The sequence below is a fragment of the Triticum urartu genome, chromosome 6 (genome assembly GCF_003073215.2).
Source record: "Triticum urartu cultivar G1812 chromosome 6, Tu2.1, whole genome shotgun sequence".
Taxonomy (NCBI): Eukaryota; Viridiplantae; Streptophyta; class Magnoliopsida; order Poales; family Poaceae; genus Triticum; species Triticum urartu.
In genome coordinates, this window is record NC_053027.1 from 21,089,593 (window position 1) to 21,111,412 (window position 21,820).

General features: G+C 45.7%; 2 protein-coding genes across 2 annotated transcripts; both read left to right on the forward strand.

The window, feature by feature from the left end:
• The first annotated feature begins 6,814 nt into the window (after positions 1-6,814).
• LOC125515772 (MOB kinase activator-like 1A) lies at positions 6,815-9,650 on the forward strand. Its single transcript, XM_048681272.1, has 7 exons — positions 6,815-6,962; positions 7,129-7,177; positions 7,563-7,671; positions 8,092-8,185; positions 8,382-8,515; positions 8,611-8,774; positions 9,205-9,650. Exons 1-7 carry the CDS (start codon positions 6,934-6,936, stop codon positions 9,277-9,279), a joined length of 654 nt encoding a protein of 217 aa, XP_048537229.1. The 5' UTR covers positions 6,815-6,933; the 3' UTR covers positions 9,280-9,650.
• A 4,904-nt stretch (positions 9,651-14,554) lies between these two features.
• Positions 14,555-18,253, forward strand: LOC125513878 (protein LPA3). Its single transcript, XM_048679091.1, has 12 exons — positions 14,555-14,944; positions 15,069-15,099; positions 15,514-15,606; positions 15,700-15,762; positions 15,853-15,964; positions 16,513-16,598; positions 16,815-16,873; positions 16,961-17,063; positions 17,145-17,205; positions 17,400-17,482; positions 17,568-17,648; positions 17,940-18,253. The coding sequence occupies exons 1-12, from the start codon at positions 14,661-14,663 to the stop codon at positions 17,997-17,999; spliced, it is 1,116 nt and encodes a 371-aa protein (XP_048535048.1). The 5' UTR covers positions 14,555-14,660; the 3' UTR covers positions 18,000-18,253.
• Positions 18,254-21,820: the final 3,567 nt, after the last annotated feature.

The window sequence follows — 21,820 nt, forward strand, 5'->3', positions numbered from 1 at the left end:
GAAGAGTGCGTCTATGGAATTTGCATGAGAGAGTAGATCGCAGAGTCCAGGAAGCGAATGTAAAGGCAAAAGGTGTGCAGCTGCGGCTTCCGTGTACACATACAAGGGAATAGGAATATGCAATTCCTATTTGGCACTTGAGGCACCAATTTGCAAACAGGCGCCTGAAGCGCCCACCCCCTCCTGCAAGTTGGGCCGACCCAATTCACTTTTTTTCTCTGTTTTCTAAACTGTGGAAAAAGGGCACGTGCTGTGATTCGAATCCACAACATGCCTGTTTGGTGTATAACCGCCCAGCCACCTCACCTTGATTCGAATCCACAATATGCCTATTTGGCGCTTCAGGCCTGAAGCGCCCACCCCCTCCCACGAGTTGGGCCGGCCCTATTCACTTTTTTCTCTGTTTTATAAACTGCCAAAAAGGGCACATACTATGTTTTTTCAACCCGCAATGTGCGTGTTTGGTGTAAGACGCAATAACCACCCAGCCACCTCACCTTATTGTGATTACATAGATGTTTTTCGTCTTTTCTTCTTTCTTCTCTTTTTTTCCTTTCCTTTCTCTTTTCTTTTTTCTCTGTCCCTTTTTTATTTTTCTACTTCGTGAACTTTTTTATTTCTCCAAATCAGATTAACTTTTATTCCAATTCTATGAACTTCAAAAAAATTTGATCGATTATTTTCAAATTCAATGAACATTTTTTAAATTTGATGAAATTTTTAGAAAAATTGATGATTTTTTAATTAAATTCAAAGATTTTTTTTTTCAAAATCGATGACCGTTTTTCAAATATGTGAACTATTTTTCAGAATCGATGACCTTTTTCAAATTTGTGAACTATTTCTCAGAATCGATGCTTTTTTTCAAAATTGATGAACCTTTTCATTTCTGACGAACCTTCTACATTTTTTTTATTTTTCCCACAATTCATGGTTTTTAATTTTTTTTGTGTATTTTGTTTCCAAATAATTAATATTGTGCATATATTTAGTGCTATACTAGAAGAAGGCCTTTTTCACTGATAGTGAACAAGCATGTTAGCTCGTTTCAATGGTTATGGCGCCATGTTGTTATTGATTGATGCTGAGTTCGAATCCCATCGCAAGTTCAATCCTTATTTTTCTATTGGGTTCATGCAGATACGTTACCTATACCCGGCCAGGAGTGTTGAGTTCAGCTGAACGCAACACTCCTATGCTGGTTCGGTCTTTCACAGTCGACTCTATATACTGCACACTCATGCACTCAAAGATTCCCATGAACAATACTCTCTCCGTCCCTAAATATAAGTTGTCGGGAAAGTGTAAACTGAACTCCCCCAATGACTTATATTTCGGAACAGAGGTAATACTAAATAAATATGAAAATCAGGGCATGTATAATGGTTGCTAAGATATTCTTATCTTAAATATTGCATGTAATTTAAAGATGACAGAAAAATGTCTACAATGGGTCATCTCTTAGTCTTATCTTCAATAACTAGCTATTCCTAAAAACGTCGTGATATATATTATGCTAAGAGATCATCTCTTGACTTCTTTTAAATAAGAGAAGACAAGCCTTTTCTTATGAGTTCTCTTTCCTCCACCTCATCATTTATCCTACGTGACACTCCTAAGATAACATCATTGTAAATGCCCTCAAAGATACCACTAAAAATTAAAATTTTTACTTTGTGTCATGTTGTTAGTTTTGGATGTGTGTATCTTAACTTTGCAGAGGCTGGGTGTCGCTAATCATGCTTCTTCATGCTAAATTTTGATTTAATAAAAGTGTCCTTTTAAAGAAATGGCATTGGGTATAAGAGCATCCCCAGCCGTTGGCCCCTCAGGGGGCGCCTAAAATCGCCGCCTGGGGGCTAGCCGGCACAAAAAAGGGCCTGGGGCGAGTTGGTCCCCAGTCGCCGGCCCCAGGGCTACCCCCAGACGCGTCTAATTTAAAAAAAACGTTCGGCGAAGTTCGGTTAAACGCGGCTAAATTTCGGCAAACTTTGGCATATATTAGACATGTTCGCGACGCGCTACATAGCAAACATAACTAAAAAAAGAAATCGCTAAACGCAGAGTCGTCGCCGCCATCATCGCCACCGTCGTCATCGGCGGCCTTCTCCTCCTTGATGCGGCCGTCCCTGCTGGACCCCTGCCCGGCGTCGCCATGGTGGACTAGTGGCGGCGGCGGCGCGTCGTTGTCGTCGCTGTTGTCGAGGACGACGACTCCTCCTTCGTCGCGGCCCCGGCGGCGCTGCTCGAACCGCCGCAGGGAGGCGCACCGGCGCTCCCTCTCCATCTTCAGGAAGTCCTCGCGCGCCCATTTCAGGGCCGCCTCGTCATCGACCTCCACGTCGCGTGCTCCGTCTTCACGGCGGGGAGCCCCGGCTCCGTTTTCAGCGGCGCGAGCCCCGGCTCCGTCTTTGGCTTGACGAAGCACGGAGGAGACGACGAGGAGGCGCGCCGACCGCCCTCGTTGATGACGATGCCGGCGCTGCGAGTGCGTCGGCCGAGCGGCGTCTCCGCCGCGGGCTCGGCCTTGACGCCGAGCAGCGCTGGAGGAGTGGGAAGAAGACCGTGAGGAGGAGTGCGAGGAGGAAGACGAGGATGAGCCGAACCTCCTGGGCATCCATTGCCCGGCGCGTCGGCGGTGGGCGGGGGCGGCCGCCGGGGGAGGGTATGCCAGCGGTGGGTCGTTGCCGCCCTCAAGGTGCGTCAGCACACCCTCGAGCGTGCGGCCGGGGACGCCCCACCACACGCGGCGCCCCTTGCTGTTCTTCGTGCCGCCCACCACCCCGTTGGTGGACGCCAGCCTCTGCTCCTGACGGCGCTCGAAGTACGCCGCCCACGCCGCGTGGTTGTCGGCGGCGTACTGGGGGAGGGCGAGCTGCTCGTCGGTGAGGGAGGCGCGCACGAGCTCTACCTCGGCGGCGAAGTAGGGGGCGCGCGCCACGACGTCGGGCAGCGGGGGAATGGGCACTCCCCCGTTGCTGAGCCTTCACCCCGTCAGCCCGGCGCGCATGTTCGGCGGCACCGGGATGTTGGCCTCGAACAGGAGCCACGACTCCTGTTCGCGGAGCGAGCGGCGGCCGAAGCCGTTGGCCGCCGCCTCATCGCCGGGGAAACGTTCGGCCATCGCCGGGGCTGTCGGAGCGAGGGAGGGCTCGGCGGCGGCGCACGGAAGAGGGAGAGCTCGGCGGCTAGGGCTGGTATGGCCAGAGGCGAGGGAGGCCACCGGCTTATATAGCCGCGCCCATGTGTACGCGTGGCGGGAGGGAAGGCGTTGCCGCCACCCCGTGACGCGCCGCCCGTGAGGAATCAATGGCAAGGCTGACCGACAGCGGCAGCGCGGCAGTCTTGACATTGATTCCCGTGGGAACCGAGGCGATGAGGGCGACGAAGCGCCCGTCTCGCTGACTCGGCGGGCTCGCCTCTGTTTCGCGCCAAAACGACTCGCCCCGGCGCCCCCGGGCGCCCCCCAGCGCGCTGGGTTCGGCCTGGGTCCGCCGGCGCTGATTTCGTCCCGGGCCGGCAAAAATCAGGCTCCTGGGGACGTGACTGGGCCGTTTTTTCGGCGCCGGCGTGAAAAAATTGCCTGGGGAGGTCTTTCTGAGGTGCGGCTGGAGATGCTCTAAGGGGCTCTACACTCAATCCATAAGGATTCAAAAAGTTTTACTCAGATTTCCCCTAAGTTTAACTACAACTCAGTCTATGGTAGACGAAGATGTGTGCGGTGATGGTATATGGATGATAGGATTACTAGCCATGCATGGGCTATTTCTGGCATGGATGCCGAACCGAAAATCCGGCAGAGGCTGAGTTGGCAAAAGGCACAAATTTGACCTTAGATCGAAACTATTTCACAAACTAAACTGTTCTTGAAAGTATTTCACCCGGCTGACCTTTAATGTGCAGCGCCTGACAGCAAGGCGCTGCACTCTACTGTGCAACGCCTAATACTTAGGCGCCACACTGTGCAGCGCCTAACTCTAAGGAGTTGCATTACACTGTGCAGCGCCTAGTTGTAAGGAGTTGCACAGTAGAGTGCAGCGCCTTGTTGACGGGCGCTACACAAAAGGGTCAGCAGTGTGAAATACTTTCAAAAGCAGTTTAGTTTGTGAAATACTTTCATTTTGAGGTCAAATTTGTCAATTTTGCCTATCTGTGCCTACTGGTGGTGCGGTTAAGTTTTCGTTCGTTGTTGCTACCTAACTAGGCATATTCATGATATGTTTCGTGCATGCAAGTGCATCCACAAGTTGATTAGTAGATAATACATACTACTGTTTGGCTAGGATAAAACTTTAACAATGCTCCAAACTGAGATAATATAAAAGGTGGCGATGAATTCACAGGTAAAGTTAGTTTGCGGTTTTCTATGCTAGTAAACGTTCCAGCATTAGCAATAGGTGACCGAGGCATATTCTTTCTAGCACTCATATCATCCATAAATAATTGATATACTAGTTTATGGTACTCAATAACTTGACTTTGAATTTCAGCTAATTGCTCGGGAGAGAAAATATAACTTATAGAGGTTTTAACGTGTTTGCCTTGTGGAGGAGGGTACATAATTTCTTCAATTAGGGTGACTGTTGCATTGACAATCCTTCTTGAAATTTGCAAGATACGTCTGTAAACTCCCCTCCTCATGTTTCTTCTTATATACCTCGCAAGATTTACGTTGTTCTTCTGATAACATGTACTAGCCAGGTTGGACTATGCTATCGGCCTTGATTTCTCAGGGCTTCAGGAACTTGCTGTCAGACATGATGAACAACATTATCCCTTGATCTTTTTCTCTCAAACACTAAAAGTGTGTTTGCAAATGAATACATCACATGTCCTCCCACCATCAAGGGTGATACCTAGGACACATCGCCAGAGAAGCCCTGTCAGGAGCACGATATGCAAGACAAGCCGATGCGGTCTCTTGACCTCGAAACCCCACACACCCGAGAGGGGCCCTGTTAGAGAGTGTGGAGGCTATTAGTTGTCCTAGGTCAGCATGGCCGCGCCTAAAGCCTTGTAGTCTGCTGTAATCGACAATGAAGAACAATAAGCTAAAAAAACTATGATAAAGAAGAAGTAGATGAAAATAAAAGCAGCAAATTGATTTTGTTCGACTGTGTGTGTTGTAAATTAGCCACCCCCTTCACATATTTATAGGGCGGCTGGTCTTATCATAGGAGAGTAGGACTCCTAGTCTGAACACCCAACTATCAACACAACTTTTCACCCTTCATCATGTTGTCAGCGAATCCATAAAAAAATTGTTGATGTTCACACCTTTACAGAAGTCGCCAGTCATGGTCGTCAACATGAACATGTCACCCTTCACCATGTCGTCACCGAAACCACCAAAACATTGTCTATGTCCGTGTCGTCATCGAAGTTGCCAGTCTTGATCATCAACAAAAACTCATCACCATTCACCATGTCACCAGCTAATCCGCAAAAAAAATTGTCTGTGCTCACATCTTTACCAAAGTCATCAGTCATAACGTCAACACAAACTCGCCACCCTTCACCATGTCACCAGCGGAGCCAGCGGAGCCACCAAAAACTTGGCAGTGTTCGTATCTTCATTGAAGTTGCTAGTCTTGATCATCAACACAAACTCGTCACCCTTCACCACGTCACCAGTAAAAACCCCAAAATTTTGTCTCTGTCTGCGTGATTATTGAAGTAGCCAGTATTGGTCGTCAACACGAACTTGTCACCCTTCATCACGTTGCCAGTGAAGCTGCCAAAAAATTGTTTCTATTCGAGTACCTACTGAAATCACCGGTCTTGGTCATCAACACTAACTCGTCACCCTTCACCATGTCTCCAGCGAAGCCGCCAAAAATGTGACAGTGTTCGCTTCTTTACCGAAGTCACCAGTCATGGTCACCAACATGAACTCGTGACTCTTCACCATGTCACCAGCGAGGCCGCCAAGTTTATGTGTGTTTTCGTTGTTTCTTATATTATTGTAATCTGACACCAGTTTAATGGAATGCTGAATTTCTCTACAGACAGTCCAGATCCGACACACCACACAGTCGGGGATTAGGGGATCATATCTTCGACCATATAACTGGATTTGCACTCATTATCTGCCACACAGTTCAGGAACGTCACGCCATCTCGGGTCCCTTGCTACCTCTACACAGTCCACCTATCACCCAGAGAGGAGAGAAAGAAAGTCGGCAACACCAACTAAGGTGAGGGAGGAGAAACCCACCATCGCAGATGACGAGATGATACCTCCAAAGAGAGAGAGAGAGAGAGAGCAAATGGGCGTCGAGAGAGTGTCATGAGAATCCTCCCAAGTCATTGGGGGAAGGGGGGAGGTATAGCTAATCGGCCGAAACAGGCGAACTGGTGATTTGTACCGTGAGTCTAGTAATAAAAACCGGGTATATGCATTCCGTGTTCTGTTTTGTACAAGTATCTAATGCGTTTGCGTCTGTACTGTGTTTATGTAAAAAAGGAAAGGCTGGCGAGAAAGAAAAAACGCATGGAGGAGGTGCTGAGGTCACTTGTATGGAAAGGCTAGCTGTCGCTGAATGAGTACCAACAAGGCAGGATTGTAGTAAGCGGAAAACCATCAAAGGCGGCAGATGAGCGCACAGCTAGCAGGACGTAATCAGTGGATAACAGCCAACGCACAGCCCAAAACGGTAACGGATGCACCGCACGCACTCACGGCGCCAGCCAGCCACACCCACCGCCGCTCCTCCCTCCGTCGTCGCCAGCCTAGCTCTTTGTCTCTCTTATTTCTTTCTCTCGGCGTACGTCGTCGGTACCCATATATATGTGGGGTTCAGGTAGACGTCAGAGCTCGGAAAGCTCCCTCCCTCGGGTCAATCCTCTGTCCTTGTCGAGTGCTCCGCAGTCGCCGTCGTTTCCTCTCGCGCTCGCTGGCATCTATCTGGCGGCGGCCTTCGACGTTGAACCATGCAGAGCCTCTTCGGTCGCAGCAGCAGGTGAAGACGCGAGAATGAATCAAATTCCATCTTCGATTGCTGTTTTAGTTTCTTGTTTCTTTGGGTTCTTCTTCTCATGTCTCTGTTTGCTTTTCTGGCTCTTGGTTAATTCTCTACTTGTCAGAGGATCCTAAATTTTTGATTTGGTGTTTCGATTGGCTCGCAGGAACAAGAGGACGTTCAGGCCCAAGAAGAGTGCTCCAGCGAGGGACAAGGTACGTAGCAAGTTGCAGGATCAAACATTTTTGTAGCAACTTCGACAAACATTGGTCAATTTTTGTCCAAATTCATCAAAAGGATTTTGAATCTCTTAGATTATCTAGCTCTGGCTACCTGCAACTGAATAACATGGACTCGATTCAGTTGGAGGACTGCCTGCTATGATGAGGAAGAATTAATGATTTGGACTGCCAGCTCTATATAGTATTTTCTTTCCTTTTCCTGAAAACGAGGTTGAAACCCCCGGTCTCTGCATAATTTTGATGCACACAGCCAGCTATACATATAACTGCATGCATTCTGTCATTATCCACATGCTCGACCCAGAAAAAGAAGTTCAGTTACCAATCTGATCATCATATTTGGACTGTACGTACACAGAGCATGAAGCTGAAGAGGCACATCGACGCGACCCTCGGCAACGGTAACCTGCGAGAGGTGGTCCGCCTGCCTGTCGGAGAGGATCTCAACGAGTGGCTCGCTGTCAACAGTGAGTTCTTGCACTTTTTCTCTTTTTGAAACAGTTGTTGCTTGCCGTTTTAGGGCATGTACAATGCATAGCCCCAAGGTGATGTCTCGCATGCCATGTAGGATCGGATATAACGTAAAGTAGGTTCGGATAGGGAAGCGGGATCCTCTTCAAGAGGCGGGTGCTTAAACAGAAAAAGTGTGGTCCGGTAACAAAAACTGAAAAGGTTGAGCGAAAAGTAGAGATGCATGTGTACTAGACTCTTTATTTTCTATTTCTTAATGAGGCCCACTAGTGATAGCTTGTATTGAAGGGAAAAAGTTAATGTAGATGTCTCAAATTATTATTTTTTATGGGGCATATGTATCCATATGCCACCATTGTACATGCCTAGTTGATCAGCTGAAAGTTTTGCTAGTTTCTGACGACCTCCATCTCCAGCTGTCGACTTCTTCAACCAAGTGAGCCTCCTGTATGGCACCCTCATGGAGTTCTGCACGCCCGCTACCTGCCCCACCATGTCAGCCGGTCCAAAGTACATTAATTCCTTCAAATCTTCAAAGCATATGCTCCATTCTTCTCATATTAATTATTGCTGAAACGGATGTATCTAGACATGTTTCAGTGCTAAATACATCTGTTTAAGTGACAACTAATATGGGACAACCAAAAATATCTTATATGCTTCGTGTCACACTCTGAACTTAATGATAAGATTCTTCATCAAGCAGGTATGAGTACAGGTGGGCTGATGGAGTCAAGATCAAGAGGCCTATTGAAGTATCTGCACCGAAGTATGTCGAGTACCTGATGGACTGGATCGAAGCCCAGCTCGACGAAGAATCCATCTTCCCTCAAAAGCTTGGTAACTGATTATTATTTTTGGTGTAATCGATGAAGAGTGCTAAAAAATGACCCGGTCTAATCATATACTCTGGTGGAAACCTGTGGTGCCAACAGGGGCTCCCTTCCCTCCAAACTTCCGGGACGTCGCCAAGACCATCTTCAAGCGTCTGTTCAGGGTGTATGCCCACATATACCACTCACATTTCCAGATGATTCTCAAGCTCCAGGAAGAAGCGCATCTCAACACCTGCTTCAAGCACTTTGTGCTCTTCACAACGGTAACCACCCAACTTCATGCCTTTAGTGCCAACCTCTCATATCTACATTATCATATAATGCAAAATAAGGGAGTTAGTTTCCTTGGTAATTTGGTTCCATGATTCTGTATTCTAATATTTTTCCGGCGTTCAATATTTTGATTTTGATTACTGCTTTGGAAGCTGTGATCAATCATTATGCACACAAACACATCCCGCATATTCTTAGGAAGCACACTACAAACATTAACGACAAATTATGATGGTTTTGTTGATCACCCTATCGACTAGAATTTGTCGGTTGAGATTGCCTCATCATGATTAGTAGAACTATTATTCCATAGCGTTTATTCACCACTTGCTACATCTCTCGTCTCGAGCAAATTTTGTTGTAATGCCTTGTGCGGTTCGATCATCACAATACTTATTGCCGGCACTACTTTTTTGGCAGGAATTTGAGTTAATCGATAGGTCAGAGCTGGCTCCTCTGAGCGAACTGATCGAGCCCATATGGCGTGGACACTAGCTGAGAGAAATAACTGGCGCTTTCTCCAACAAGAACTGATGAGGCAACAGTGCAGAGACATCATGTTTGTTGCTTGTTTAGCTAGCTTCCCCACCTTGTGCATGTGCACCTTCATCTATATTTTCGTGATGATGTTGGACTTGGATGCATTACCTTCATCTACATTTTGGAAATAGGTTAGCTAGTGCTCGCACGCGCATCAGCGCAGTTTGTTACATTTTTATCAGTTCATCCCGGAAATTTCTCTTGGTTGGGTTATGCGCAGTAGTCAAAGTTATTGTTTCCGAAAAAAATCTAGAAAAGATAAATGAATTCTCAGGGTGGCACCCCCGAAGCAGGAGCCTCTAAAGGACTTTCAAGAATCAAAGGATAATCCAATAATAGTATTCCCGTGTTTTCCATGAATTTTTTTACTATTTAGTAATTTTATTTCATCGCTAAGGAACAAAATTTTGAAATTTTGTGTGTGCATTTTTTTCTAAATAGAAAGTTATACGACGCCTCCTAGAAAAAAAATTCCAAGAAGGAAGGCAAAGTTTCCAATCTCTACATATTTGAATGCACACTACCATATATTGTTGAATGGTTTCGACTTTCGAGTGTCAATGCCAAAGCATTTGGCTTACAAAATAAGGAAAAGAGAAGGGTAAACTTGAGGGCCACTAGGATCTGATGAGCGCCAACATCTTCAAAGCCTATCACCATTTACTAAATCCACAGCAAAACAACGTGGAACCTAACAATAAGTGTTGTGTGCGCGCGCGCACACACACACACACATGCACCGAGTGGTCAAACGTGGGGCTATCACCCAAGAAGCGGAACTTCAAGCCAACACCTTTTTTCAACAAGGGTAACATGTATGTACGTCAAAATTCGTTGATTCAATGAGTAAGCCAGATCACATGTTTCACTTTTTGAAGGATAAAAAATATTGATTAGAGAGAGGGTGAATAGGCAACTACGGATTTTAACATTTTCTTGGTTGAGTTAAGGGGTTGCAGTGTTCTTGAAATCCAACTGAGTAGAATACGATATATGCATGATAAGATACCTAGCAACAACAAATACAAGATAGCAAGCTAGCATAACCCTATCTGAAAGTAAAGGCTAGAAATAATCACACAAAGTCGAAGGGGAACATCTATGCCATAGTTCACCAATTGTGTGTGTGCCGGGGGAGGAGGGGTTGCTAATCTACGTCGGATAAGCGTGAGAAATGCACCAATGTCTCGCCCTTCTCCTTGAGCCTCAGCCAACAAATCCCGAACTCAATCACTAGAGGTAGACCTTGATGTGGGATAAGCGTGAGAAATGCACCAATGTCTCGCCCTTCTCCTTGAGCCTCAGCCAACAAATCCCGAACTCAATCACTAGAGGTAGACCTTGATGTGGCCTCCAAACCCTCATAAACAATCCCATAGCACAAATATCACAACTTGGAGTCTTGTGGGCAACACCTTTCTGCTAAGGATTCCCGAATACCCAAGAGCAACAAGCAACACATTGAACTCAAGGAGGATTCGTATTTGGTTCAGTAGAAACGTTGATCGGAGGCTCCGCTTTCTTTTCCTGCAAAGGCTTGCTGGGATTTGAGCACTAGGTCTGAGGGTGTTTTGGTAATGTCCCTAAATGTTTCCCACAACTTGGAGGTAGATGGTAGTGGGACATAACCTCGGGTTACCGAATGAAAGTGGAACACATGTTGTTCCTAGGTTCGACCCCCTTGATTCTGGTAACAGCCCTACTCCTACTTCTGGGATTATATCAAGAGACATTACACTGAAGGAGTACAATGATAATCTCAACGAGTTGAACAGAAAGGGTTGAGCTAGTTGTACGTAACGAAGGAACAATGAGCTTTGAAGGGCAACGACATATGGATACTTGGCGTTGGCTGAGGTGGAGAAGAAGTCAAGGGCGAGTCGGAGGCTGATTCACGAGCATTCGGCTGAACAACTTGCGTGTGCAGTAGAGGAAAGAGCACACACTGGTTCGGCAAAAGCAACATGCCAGAGTAAGAGCCCATCACTACACATGATGTTGGTGTTTGGTGAAAGGCGTAGTTAACGGAGATAATGATAGTGCTTGGGAGGAGTGCGCGAGGTAAAGGAGGATGAGGAGGAGGATTCGGTGGTGTTGGACCCAAATGGGGAGCACGGAAATGGATGAGAATCAGACTTCGTACACAAGACGTAGACATATGCATGATTTCTTTCGTTTCTTTCATTACAAAACGCACCACATCATTGGCAGTGGAAGACTTCGTACACAATGCGTGCCACGTCATGCACCACGTTGATGGACCAGAGGAAGCATTCTACCTCACTTGGCAGCATTGGAAACCTCCTTCACTATCATGGTGATACCCTCCGCAAGGGAAGCCCGTAGTGGCGTATCTAGAACTTTACTTATGTGAGGGCCACGATTCATTATATGAATCGTTTAGAAACGTATAATTGTTCACAGAGTTTAGGGGATATACATGCGAAAGTGCTCTTGTGAGCTCGAGCTCACACGCACCCTTTGCTACAGTAAAATCGAAAAATATATTTAAAAGGTTAAAAAATCTGATTTTTTTACAACAAACATTGATGTCTCTTTCACATGCGTGCAAAATTTCATGACAAAATGACATTCATGCAGGTCTCAGTGAAAAAAAAAACAAAATCAATGCTTCAAAAACAGTTTTTTTCGAGCATGATTTTGTCTTTTTTGCCGAGGCCTCCACAAATGTCATTTCATCATGAAAATTGGCACGCATGTGTAACACACATCAATGTTTGTTGCCAAAAAAATCAGATTTTTTCTAAAAAAAATTAATATCTTTTTTGATTTTACTGTAGCAAAGGGTGCATGTGAGCTCGATCTCACATACTCCATGTCTGATATACATGTTCTTTTGGAGTTACGTACTAAATTGACTGGATCGTGCAAGTTAAGGGATGACGTATTTCAATCTTGCAAAATAGTTCAAATGTGTTATCAAACTCAACTTACTTTAATTTACATATTCCCTTCCGATAAATATCTTGAGTAAATTGTCATCACTTAAAATATCTTGCTCAATAAATGCAATTAGACATTTGCGTCACATCCACTAGTCATACATCTTTTCAACTTATACATGATCTTCAGTATATGTTCATATTAAAATAAACCTTTTCGATACTCTCTGCCAGAGCCACTAAAGGAACCCTAGTTTGAGAAGAAAGTGCACTAAGTTGTAACGATAGAATAATTTTTGTTTTGTTTTATTAAGCTTAACCAAAATCTCAACATACTTCTTTTTCTAGATTTTTAATCCATCATCTATTTTCATGTCATCGCTAATGTTATCAAATTTAAAATAATCTTCACCTAATGCATATTTGAAAAATCATTTGAATAAGATGATAGAACGTGTGGTGTTTGTTCTGAGTTATAAAAATATAACATTTATATGAGTCACTATTTCTGAGTCAATTTTCACGACCATAACATGAAGTCATGTTATCCAAAAAGTCATTAGTACAAGATGATAAACATGATATATGTTTGTTGACGTATTATACGAGACTAAATTAAGTATGTAATATTTAGATAAATTGGTATTTTCTTTTTCATATTGCAATGGACCTTACACTATATCCGCCAATGACACCTTAAGATTAGTGTGGGTGTAGAAAAACTTGTATCTACTATGCAATATTATGGATGCATAGGCATTAGTAAAGAAGACCGATGCACTGGATAGGTATATGGTGTCATAAGTAGACTAGCTGATGAATACGTACGGTACACCACGTTATCAAGAGTGGATGGATGGGCACCGAGAAAAAATAATTCATTCATAAATATTCATTGTCAACCAACTTTCGTTTTATGTGCTCTTATTTATTTCTATCAACGCAAAAGAATTGATGTTTAGTTGTTTGTATTTTGCTGAAGTGCCCAGAAATATGAATGAGTCATCGAGCCTTTGTAACTGTCCAACTTGACACAACTGTCCTCCTAGAGTACTCTCTGCTCCTTCTTTGCACGTCGTGCTCTGCTTTGTGAGATGCGTGAACTACACACGTGCCCCTCAATGCGCGCCATTTCATGGGACCTAGGGATGTGCAACTACTCCAACACGACGCCATCTGAACTCTGTCTAGAACATGTACTAGTGAGACCACCACCTCCAAGCCACGGGGGCACGAACCCTCAATCATGTGCAAATAATCCAATGCTTTCACGATGTTAGCTGATTCTGGTTGGTTTGGATAGAAGTATTTATCTGACGACAACAGCACATCCGAGACATGGATGGTTGCGGCCAAATCGACCAAGTGAATAATTGATTGTTTAACCAAAGTTGAAATTAGACACAAAAAAATCAAAACAATAGACGGAATATTTTATAGGGTTTGCTAGAGTGGAAGCGACCTCGACCCGTCAGTGCCTTCGCGGGTTCCCGTGGCCTCCATCAGTCAATGCGTGGGTGAGGATTGGGGAACCCTGAGTGTCCCAATATGTGCCTTGTAGGGTCTTCGTCGCTGGCGAAATTGAGGCAACAACGGCGATGAGAATAATGGTTCATTGGCTTTCCTAATGTTGATGTCCTTCGTAGTGGCATTGATGAGTTGGAAGATGTTGTTGACTGTTGGACACTCTGTTTGGCGGGATACTGTTTGTCCATGGCGGCTGCGGCCTATGAAGAAGCTGGCTTTGTGACGTGTTTATATTCTCCAGTTCCCTGTCCATCCCATGATGCTCTACTAGATACTGCTCGGTCATGGAACTTGTGAGATTTGTGTCCCTTTCCCTGTCCGGTCGAGTTGGGATTTTCATATGACCCTCCTCAGTGCCAGCTTCTCCGGAATGACGATCTATCTAGTATATATGTGGTCGTCGACCTCTACTGCTCTACATCAACGACTTGCCGAGTGCTGCTTCCACAAGCTCCCGACTTTCAACAAGGTTGTTTTGATAAGGTGGAGGCATAGAGGCATCAACTAGCTTTACTAATGACGCAATGGCCGTCAGTGAATGTAGGAGGAAGATGGTGGCGATTTTTTCCAGGAACTTGTCTGTAATTTCTTATTATTGTAGGGGCTGGCTTGGTTTTATATATGACCTTCAGCTTTTATTTATTTTTTCCAAAAAGGAATCGAATATGTTTTGTGAAAAAGGCCAACTACATAAATGGCAGGAAATGAAATCTAGGAATTTCTATCTGGGCCCACTGCCAGTGGCCGAGGTCTCGAACTCTCGATGGACGTGGAGGATCACTGGCGAGTGTGTGGTGCGGACTCGCTTCTCCTTCCCTCCTCGCGGCGGGACAGACGTGAGCCACCACCAGAGGCAGAGCAGAGCAGAGCACCGCCTCGTCTCTTCCTCCTCCTCCGCGGCCGGCCATGGCGCCTCTCTCCACCGCCGTCCGCCTCCTGCGCTCCCCCGCGGCTCCGGTCACGCTCCCTTTTCCGTCCGCCCGCCTCGCCGGGGCGCCAGCGCGCTTCCGGTGCCGCCGCCGGCTCCGGTCGGTTCGCGCGGAGGCGGCCAAGGAGGCGGAGGTGGGGGAGCTCAGGGCCGGGGTGTCCGTCTACAAGCCGCGCTCCTACGAGGTGCTCGTCTCCGACGCCGCCCGCTCCCTCGCCGCCGCCATCGACGACGGCAGGACCCGCCTCGAGATCGAGTTCCCGTACGCGCCCACTCCGCTCCACCATCACATTCGTCTCGTTCCAATCTAATACATACAGTCCACGAATTTTCTCACATCCCCTTCGTGTTTCTTTCATGAACCCCCACGGGTAATCCATGACTAGGCCTCTGCCCAGCAGCATCTCTTCTTACAAGGTACTGACCGCACGCCCTCCTTCTCCAACCCCAGCCCAAATTTCCTGCTGTGGAATGTCTCCATGTATTACTGGATGCAGTTTAATTCTAGTGACATATGCACAAAAGTTCAACCCAAGTTTCCTGCTGCAACCAATGAGGATGCACCCCCCTCTAACATGTTCTCTCTCTGTTTTGGAAAATAGGAGCTTTATTACCCACCTCTAAATTCCGAGGATAAATTAAGAATCAATTCTATAATGTGCATCAACTTTTGTCGCATCGTGTTGTTGGCGAGCTCGAGTTTGTTCATTTGCATCACATTTGACTTGACGCATTAATAAATTTTCCCATTACTGAATGTTAAACTGATGTTTGGAGTCTTCCTCTTGCTTCTGAAGTTCTGATCACGCCAATTCACCTCTTTTTCTCTAGGGGTCTTCGGACGAGTTCATCGATGCCAACGTCCAGCTCGCTCTCGCCGTCGTAAGGGACCTCAAAAAGCTCAAGGGGACTCGGTCCTGCATAGTAAGTTCAGGCTCCACGCTTCACCCTTTGTCCTCCAGGTTTGTTCCACGAGTGCGGAACCATGCTCATCCGTTCTCTTCTAGTCCATTCCAGGTGTTTCCTGATCAACCAGAGAAGCGAAGGGCCTCGCAGATATTCAAAACAGCTATAGATCAGGTAAAATTGCACCTCGAAGCATTGCATTCTCCCAGTGGCTTCATGGGTGACTGAAGTGATGGGTTGGTTTTCTCTTGGCACTTCTTTTAGATCGAGGGTATATCCATCAGTTCGTTGGATGATCTGCCGACCGGGCCTGTCGATACCTTCTTCAAATCGATACGAAGTACCCTTGATTTCGATTTTGCTGATGACAACGAAGGTGAGATCTCAGGCAGCTCTGTCTAATGTGGTGACACCGAAAACACCAATTTCATTTACTCCGACGAGCTGCTGGTGCTAATGAATCTGCTCAGTCTAGATGAAATACTGAAAATTGCATTTTTATGCCACATATCTGCATTGATGTTTTGTTCTATACAGGACCTGACTAAATCTTGCCGAGCGCTTTGTGCCAAAAGCTACCAGTTCTGAGTACATGTAGCATGCCGAATAACATTGATATGCTAGCATCTTTTTGTGTAGTTACCTAGTTGGCAAAATATTTTTATGTTAATTTAACATCAGTTCAAAGAGTGGAAATAAAAGGATAACTGAACATGAGCAGGATGTGTGTGTGTGAATCAAGCGTAGGCAGGCTTACCATGGGTAGTTAACTATTCATTATGATACTATTATTAATGTGAGCAGAAAAGTCCATAACAGCCAGCCATCAGTAAATTTGAGCCCTATTACTGTGAGAAAATCCTCACATAACATCCCTGGAGATATCAGATATTGCTTGTAACTGATGTGCTAGTGTAATTACAGATCAATGGAAGTCTGACGAACCGCCATCATTATATATCTTTATCAACAGCAGCACGGGTGACCTTTCATCTATAGAGAAGTATGTGGTATGTCTAGAATAATGCTTTTGTGTCTCCCCTCTAGGAAAACTGCTTTTGTATTCTAAGCATTTGCAAGAGAACATGAATCTGTAATTTTCAGTGATTCTCTACTATTGTAACACAGGAGCAAAAAATGTTTAACTTCAACTTTGTTTATAAAAGTTCTGGTGTTTGTTTGCATGTTTTTGCTGATTCGTCCTATGTGCATTCCTTCTTGACCAGGACCAATTTGCTGCCTCTGTACCTGCTGTTCTCTTTAACCTTGAACTAGATACCTTGCGGTATGTCTTCTGTATTCTATTTGATACTCTGTTCCTTATAAGCGTTTTGAGTGCCTTAAGCGATAACATACGAACTTTAACCTCCAGTTCTGACCTGGGGCTTCTGGGATTCCCCCCAAAAGATTTGCATTACCGGTTTCTTTCTCAGTTCACCCCAGTGTTTTATATCAGACAGCGTGACTACTCGAAGGTATCATCTATTTGTCTTTTGCATGCCTAACCATCATTTGTGTTTCTGTCTGTAACTAACATTGTCCACTTTACAATATAGACAATTGCGGTCACTCCATACATAGTGAATTACAGTGGCGCTGTCTTCCGTCAGTACCCAGGTAGCACATGGTTGTAGTCTTGGCCACTGGCAGTACTAAGTTGTTATTTCCATGTCTTTCTTCACCTTAAAAGGTGATAATACATTAATATTCATACATGTATTTGCATCCTTCAATTCATTGTGTTGTACACATACAATTGGTTGATACCGCATCACCATCAGCTACTGATCTATTAATTTCTGTCTGTTCAGGGCCCTGGCAAGTCATGCTTAAGCAGGGTGATGGTTCCTATGCATGTGTTGCAGAGAGTGCATCTCGGTTCACTTTGGGGCAGGTCATTACAGTATACCATTTGCATGAATTATAGTTATTATTTTAACAGAAGTTTTGGAGTATGACGTGCCATGTCATTCATTTAGGCCAAGGATGAACTATTGAGAGTTCTCGGTTTGCAAGAAGAGGTAGGCAGCCAGCTTGAATTCCTCAGAAGAGGATACAAGGTATGCAATCTCATCTCACTTACTGGTTGACATGATCAAGTGCATTTCCAAAATTTCAGTGCAATAAAAAATAAAACCCTACATCGAGAGCAGTGGTCTCAAGCAATTTATTTGACATGATCACATATTCTGTGAAGTCAGGGAAAAATCTAAACCTACTTACAGAACCATCAATCCAGCAAGCTTGTAATGTTGTGCTGTGTTGATTGATTGCATTTCTTGCAATCCTTCACCTCCGAATTTCTTCGGGGCATCACTTTTACCAGCTGAAAATGAGATCCTTTCATGCAGAATGCTACTTGGTGGGAAGAGAATTTCGATCAGGAGAAATCGCCCGCGTGGCGAACTTGAGACGCAGCTGCTGGTTCGACGCCGAAATGCCAGTCTGACTGGCAAATGGAGATACATAGGCCAAAGAATGTTCATATAGTCCCTTGAAAACAGAGTGCTCATGAATCCTGAGTTGATGATGCAACTGAAATTACAGAAAGAAGCGCACACACCAATGTCATAGTCATGCAGTGTGGACATTGCCTGTGCTGCAACTGTGCCATCTGGCAACTTACAAGCAGCTTTTGATGAAAAAATGCATTTTGATTTCTTAACTTGTTTAGTTTATTCTTAAAGAAAAGAAGAAAATTTGGCCACTAGATTACATTTGTTAACCACCTTAGTAAAAAAATATAACTTACATTTAACAAGCAGGTAGGGCAGTACTGCTGAATTCTACTAGCATCCTTGACCTTCAGTAAGGGCGTAATCTCTCCAAAGTTGAGGCTACATAGAGGGGTTTGTCAGCATGAAAATCACGAAACATTTGTGTCAGGTTACCCTTGACGACGTCCGAAAACTTCGGTAAAACTGAAACTGTCTGGTCCGGAAGCTTTGTTATGTTTCATTTGGAGAACTGGCTCTGCGAACTTCCCCTTTAGGCCTCGTTTGGTTCCAAGTTATCCTCCCGGGATCCCCGTCGTTTCCCTAGGTGGGAATACCACGAGTAAATTATATCCCGGTTTTATTTGGGGCCCATTTGGTGCCAACCGGGGGAGGCATTTTCTTCCTCGACCCACCCCAATTCCTTGGGTAGGAAACCATCGCCTCGCTAGGTCAGGAGAATTTTCCTCTTTAATCGTCGACCTGAAAGGAAAATGAAGGTATACGGGCAAATGGAGATATATTGAATCCTTTCTATGTGTACACAATTTATATTGAAAGCCTCTTATGTTCCCAAACTGTTGTTGTGAATCTTGTTCTATGTAGGCAAGCATCGAACAACTGGCCTTTAAGGACAACATATGCATTATCATCTGGTACATCTGGAAGTTGGCTCTCTCGAAACATGTTTCTTTTTGTCGTGCCTGTGAACTATTCTCGTACTGTAGAACTAAGAGAACAAGGAAAAGATGTGGCTGAACCAGGGTGAAAACGAACTTGGGATGGGGAAACAACTACCAGCGCCCATTTTCTCTCCACGGATTTGAAATTCATTATCCTCGTACAAACATGATCTGAAACCTGAGAGGTTCACGTTCCAGCTACGCGTTACAACAATCAAACGTAGTGACACGCGTACGCCCAAATAACATGTACTCCAGTTCCACAACTTCGAAGATACAATGCGACCAAAATGTGGGACATCGATCCATATGACCGTCTCGGAATCAAATTCTAGAAGATCCACCAATAGACGGTACAAAATCACAGATTAATCTGCCCTCTGAATCGTGCATGAACAATGAGGGGCTGGATTTCTTGAAAGCCTCACACGAATAACACAGTTTGATCATAGCACGGACAAATCACGAGAAAACGCAAAAAGAAAAAACCTAATCAAAAATTAAAAGAACTAAAAAAACAGCAGATCACACGAGATGATCGACCTCGATTGTCACATCCTGGCGAACGAGGCGGAGGACCCCGTCCGGTCGTAGTAGTACTCGGGGAGGGCCTGGGGGCGCGAGAGCATGAGGGGCCGGTCCTTGGCCTCCTCGGGGTCGTCGCAATCGTCGTCGTCCATGGTGTGGAGGTGGATGCAGGAGCACCGCTCCATGGAGATGAAGAAGGCCGCCGCCACGCTCGCGCCCACCCATACCGCGTACCCCTCCAGCTTCTCATACGACAAGATCCTGCCGCCGCCTCCGTTCATGGATGTTGTCCGTCCGACGGAGACCAGAAAGAAGGGAAGATGGGGGAATGGGGCTGGATCGGTGGCTAGTCCCCGCGTCGCCTCCGGGTTTTTCTTTGGGGCTGTCCTGGTTGTCTGCCAAAATTAGGATGAACGGGAGGGAGGAAGAGACTATCCGCGTCCCTGATGAACATGCGGAGGTGCCCGTTTCCTTGGCCCTTACTAGTCTGGAAATGGTACACGATGTTTGTTACAGCAGGTTCAGCGAAACCAATGAAGAACAACCACCTTCAGTTGAATGTTTGCTGTCCTTCTAGAAGGATATAACATTTTTTTTGTTAGAGATCCAAGTGTAATACTCCCTTTGTTTACTTTTATAAGACCTCGAAGACATTTCAAACAATGTACTAAACAGCTCATTTTAAATTGTCTGAAATGACTTACAAAAGTGAACAAAGGGAGTACATGGTTGGACATATGAACCTAAGATGTGAGCTGTTTCCGTAACTACATGTTGGTAAAGTTGTACTCCCTCCGTCCAAAAAAGTTTGTTCCTCAAATGGATGTATCTAGCACTAAGTTTGGGACAATCTTTTCGGACGGAGGAAGTACTCTGCATTCAAGATTGTTGTATGTTTAATGACGCCGGCCTTTGATGTATGGAGGCAAACTTTTACTTCGTATTCACTATTCATGACCCAACTCACGAAGTATAAGATGAAGCATCTTCTGTTGTTTAGAGTTGGGGCTTATGACTCTGTTGGTATTTACTACTTGGTAAGAATTACCTCTGCACTTAACTTAATTGTTTTTAACTTCTCCACAGAATTAATGTGGCTTCTAAAAATTGAACATGAGCCCAGTCAAGAGGTAAGCATTGTATATATGTTGCTGATTTGGTATTTGATATTGATTCCAGTTTTGCTTGGTAAAGTTGTTACTTGTTGTTTGTGTGGTGTCTTAGGGCATCTCCAGCCGCGCCCCCAACAGGGTCCCCCATGCCACTTTTTCGGTGCCGGCACCGAAAAAACGGCCCAGTCGCGCCCCCAGGACGCCGAAAATCGGCGGTTCGGACCTTTTTTCCGTCCGGCGGTCACAAGCCGAACCCGGCGCGCTGGGGAGCAGTTGGGGGCTCCGGCGCTAGGGAAAAGCACGCCTGTCCCACACCGACAGGGGAAAAGTCAAGGTTTTCTTCCCTCGACTCGCCTCGCACCCCCCGCGTCCTCGGCCACCACTAGCTATATCCAGGAGACGGCTGCCGCCCTATTCCGCTAGATAGCCATTCCCCGCCGGAAAATAGCAGCGCTTCGCCGTGGCAGCCCCTCCCACAGCAGTTGGGCGTTTTCGGCCGCCGTTTCCGGCCGCGGAGGCGCGGTTTAACGGCGGGTACACGCCCACCGAGCGCAAGGTGTTCGGCGTTTTGCCTGCCTCGGCGATGGACTCGGATGAGGAGGAAGAGCTCGCCGCGCTGCTGGAGGAGGAAACCACGCCGAATATGGGCCTATTCTCGCCCATATGGTCCTTTTATTCGCCGAAATTGGGCTGCAAAGTGGGCCAATTTCGACGCCTGGGGACGAGCTGGGGGCGACGACTGGGCGCAAAACCGCCCCCAGCGCCGATTGTATCGCCGGCTCGCCCCCAGGGGGCGATTTTTATGCGTCCTGGGGGGGCCAACGGCTGGAGATGCCCTTACGTTTCCTTCCATACAAAGTTCTTTTTTTAGTTAGTTTCATGCAGTTTGTACTTGATATCTGTGCTGACATGAGTTTTTTTTTTGCAGCTGTGCCAAATTATGCATTTTTCCATTGCACTAATTTATTTTAATTGCTCACCCATTTTATGGCTTCACTTTTTTTGTCTTATGTGTTCATCCTTCATCGATAGCTTGATGCTAGATCTGCACAAGATCCTGTTGGCATTAAAGCTTATATCTTCAGTTTCATTTGACAGTACAAAGCTTACCTAATTTAACCGTGACACGTCTCGCTGATGTGCAACAGAATGCCTCGTCAAGCTTTGTACTAGGAGGTGTTCACCCAGTTTGTTG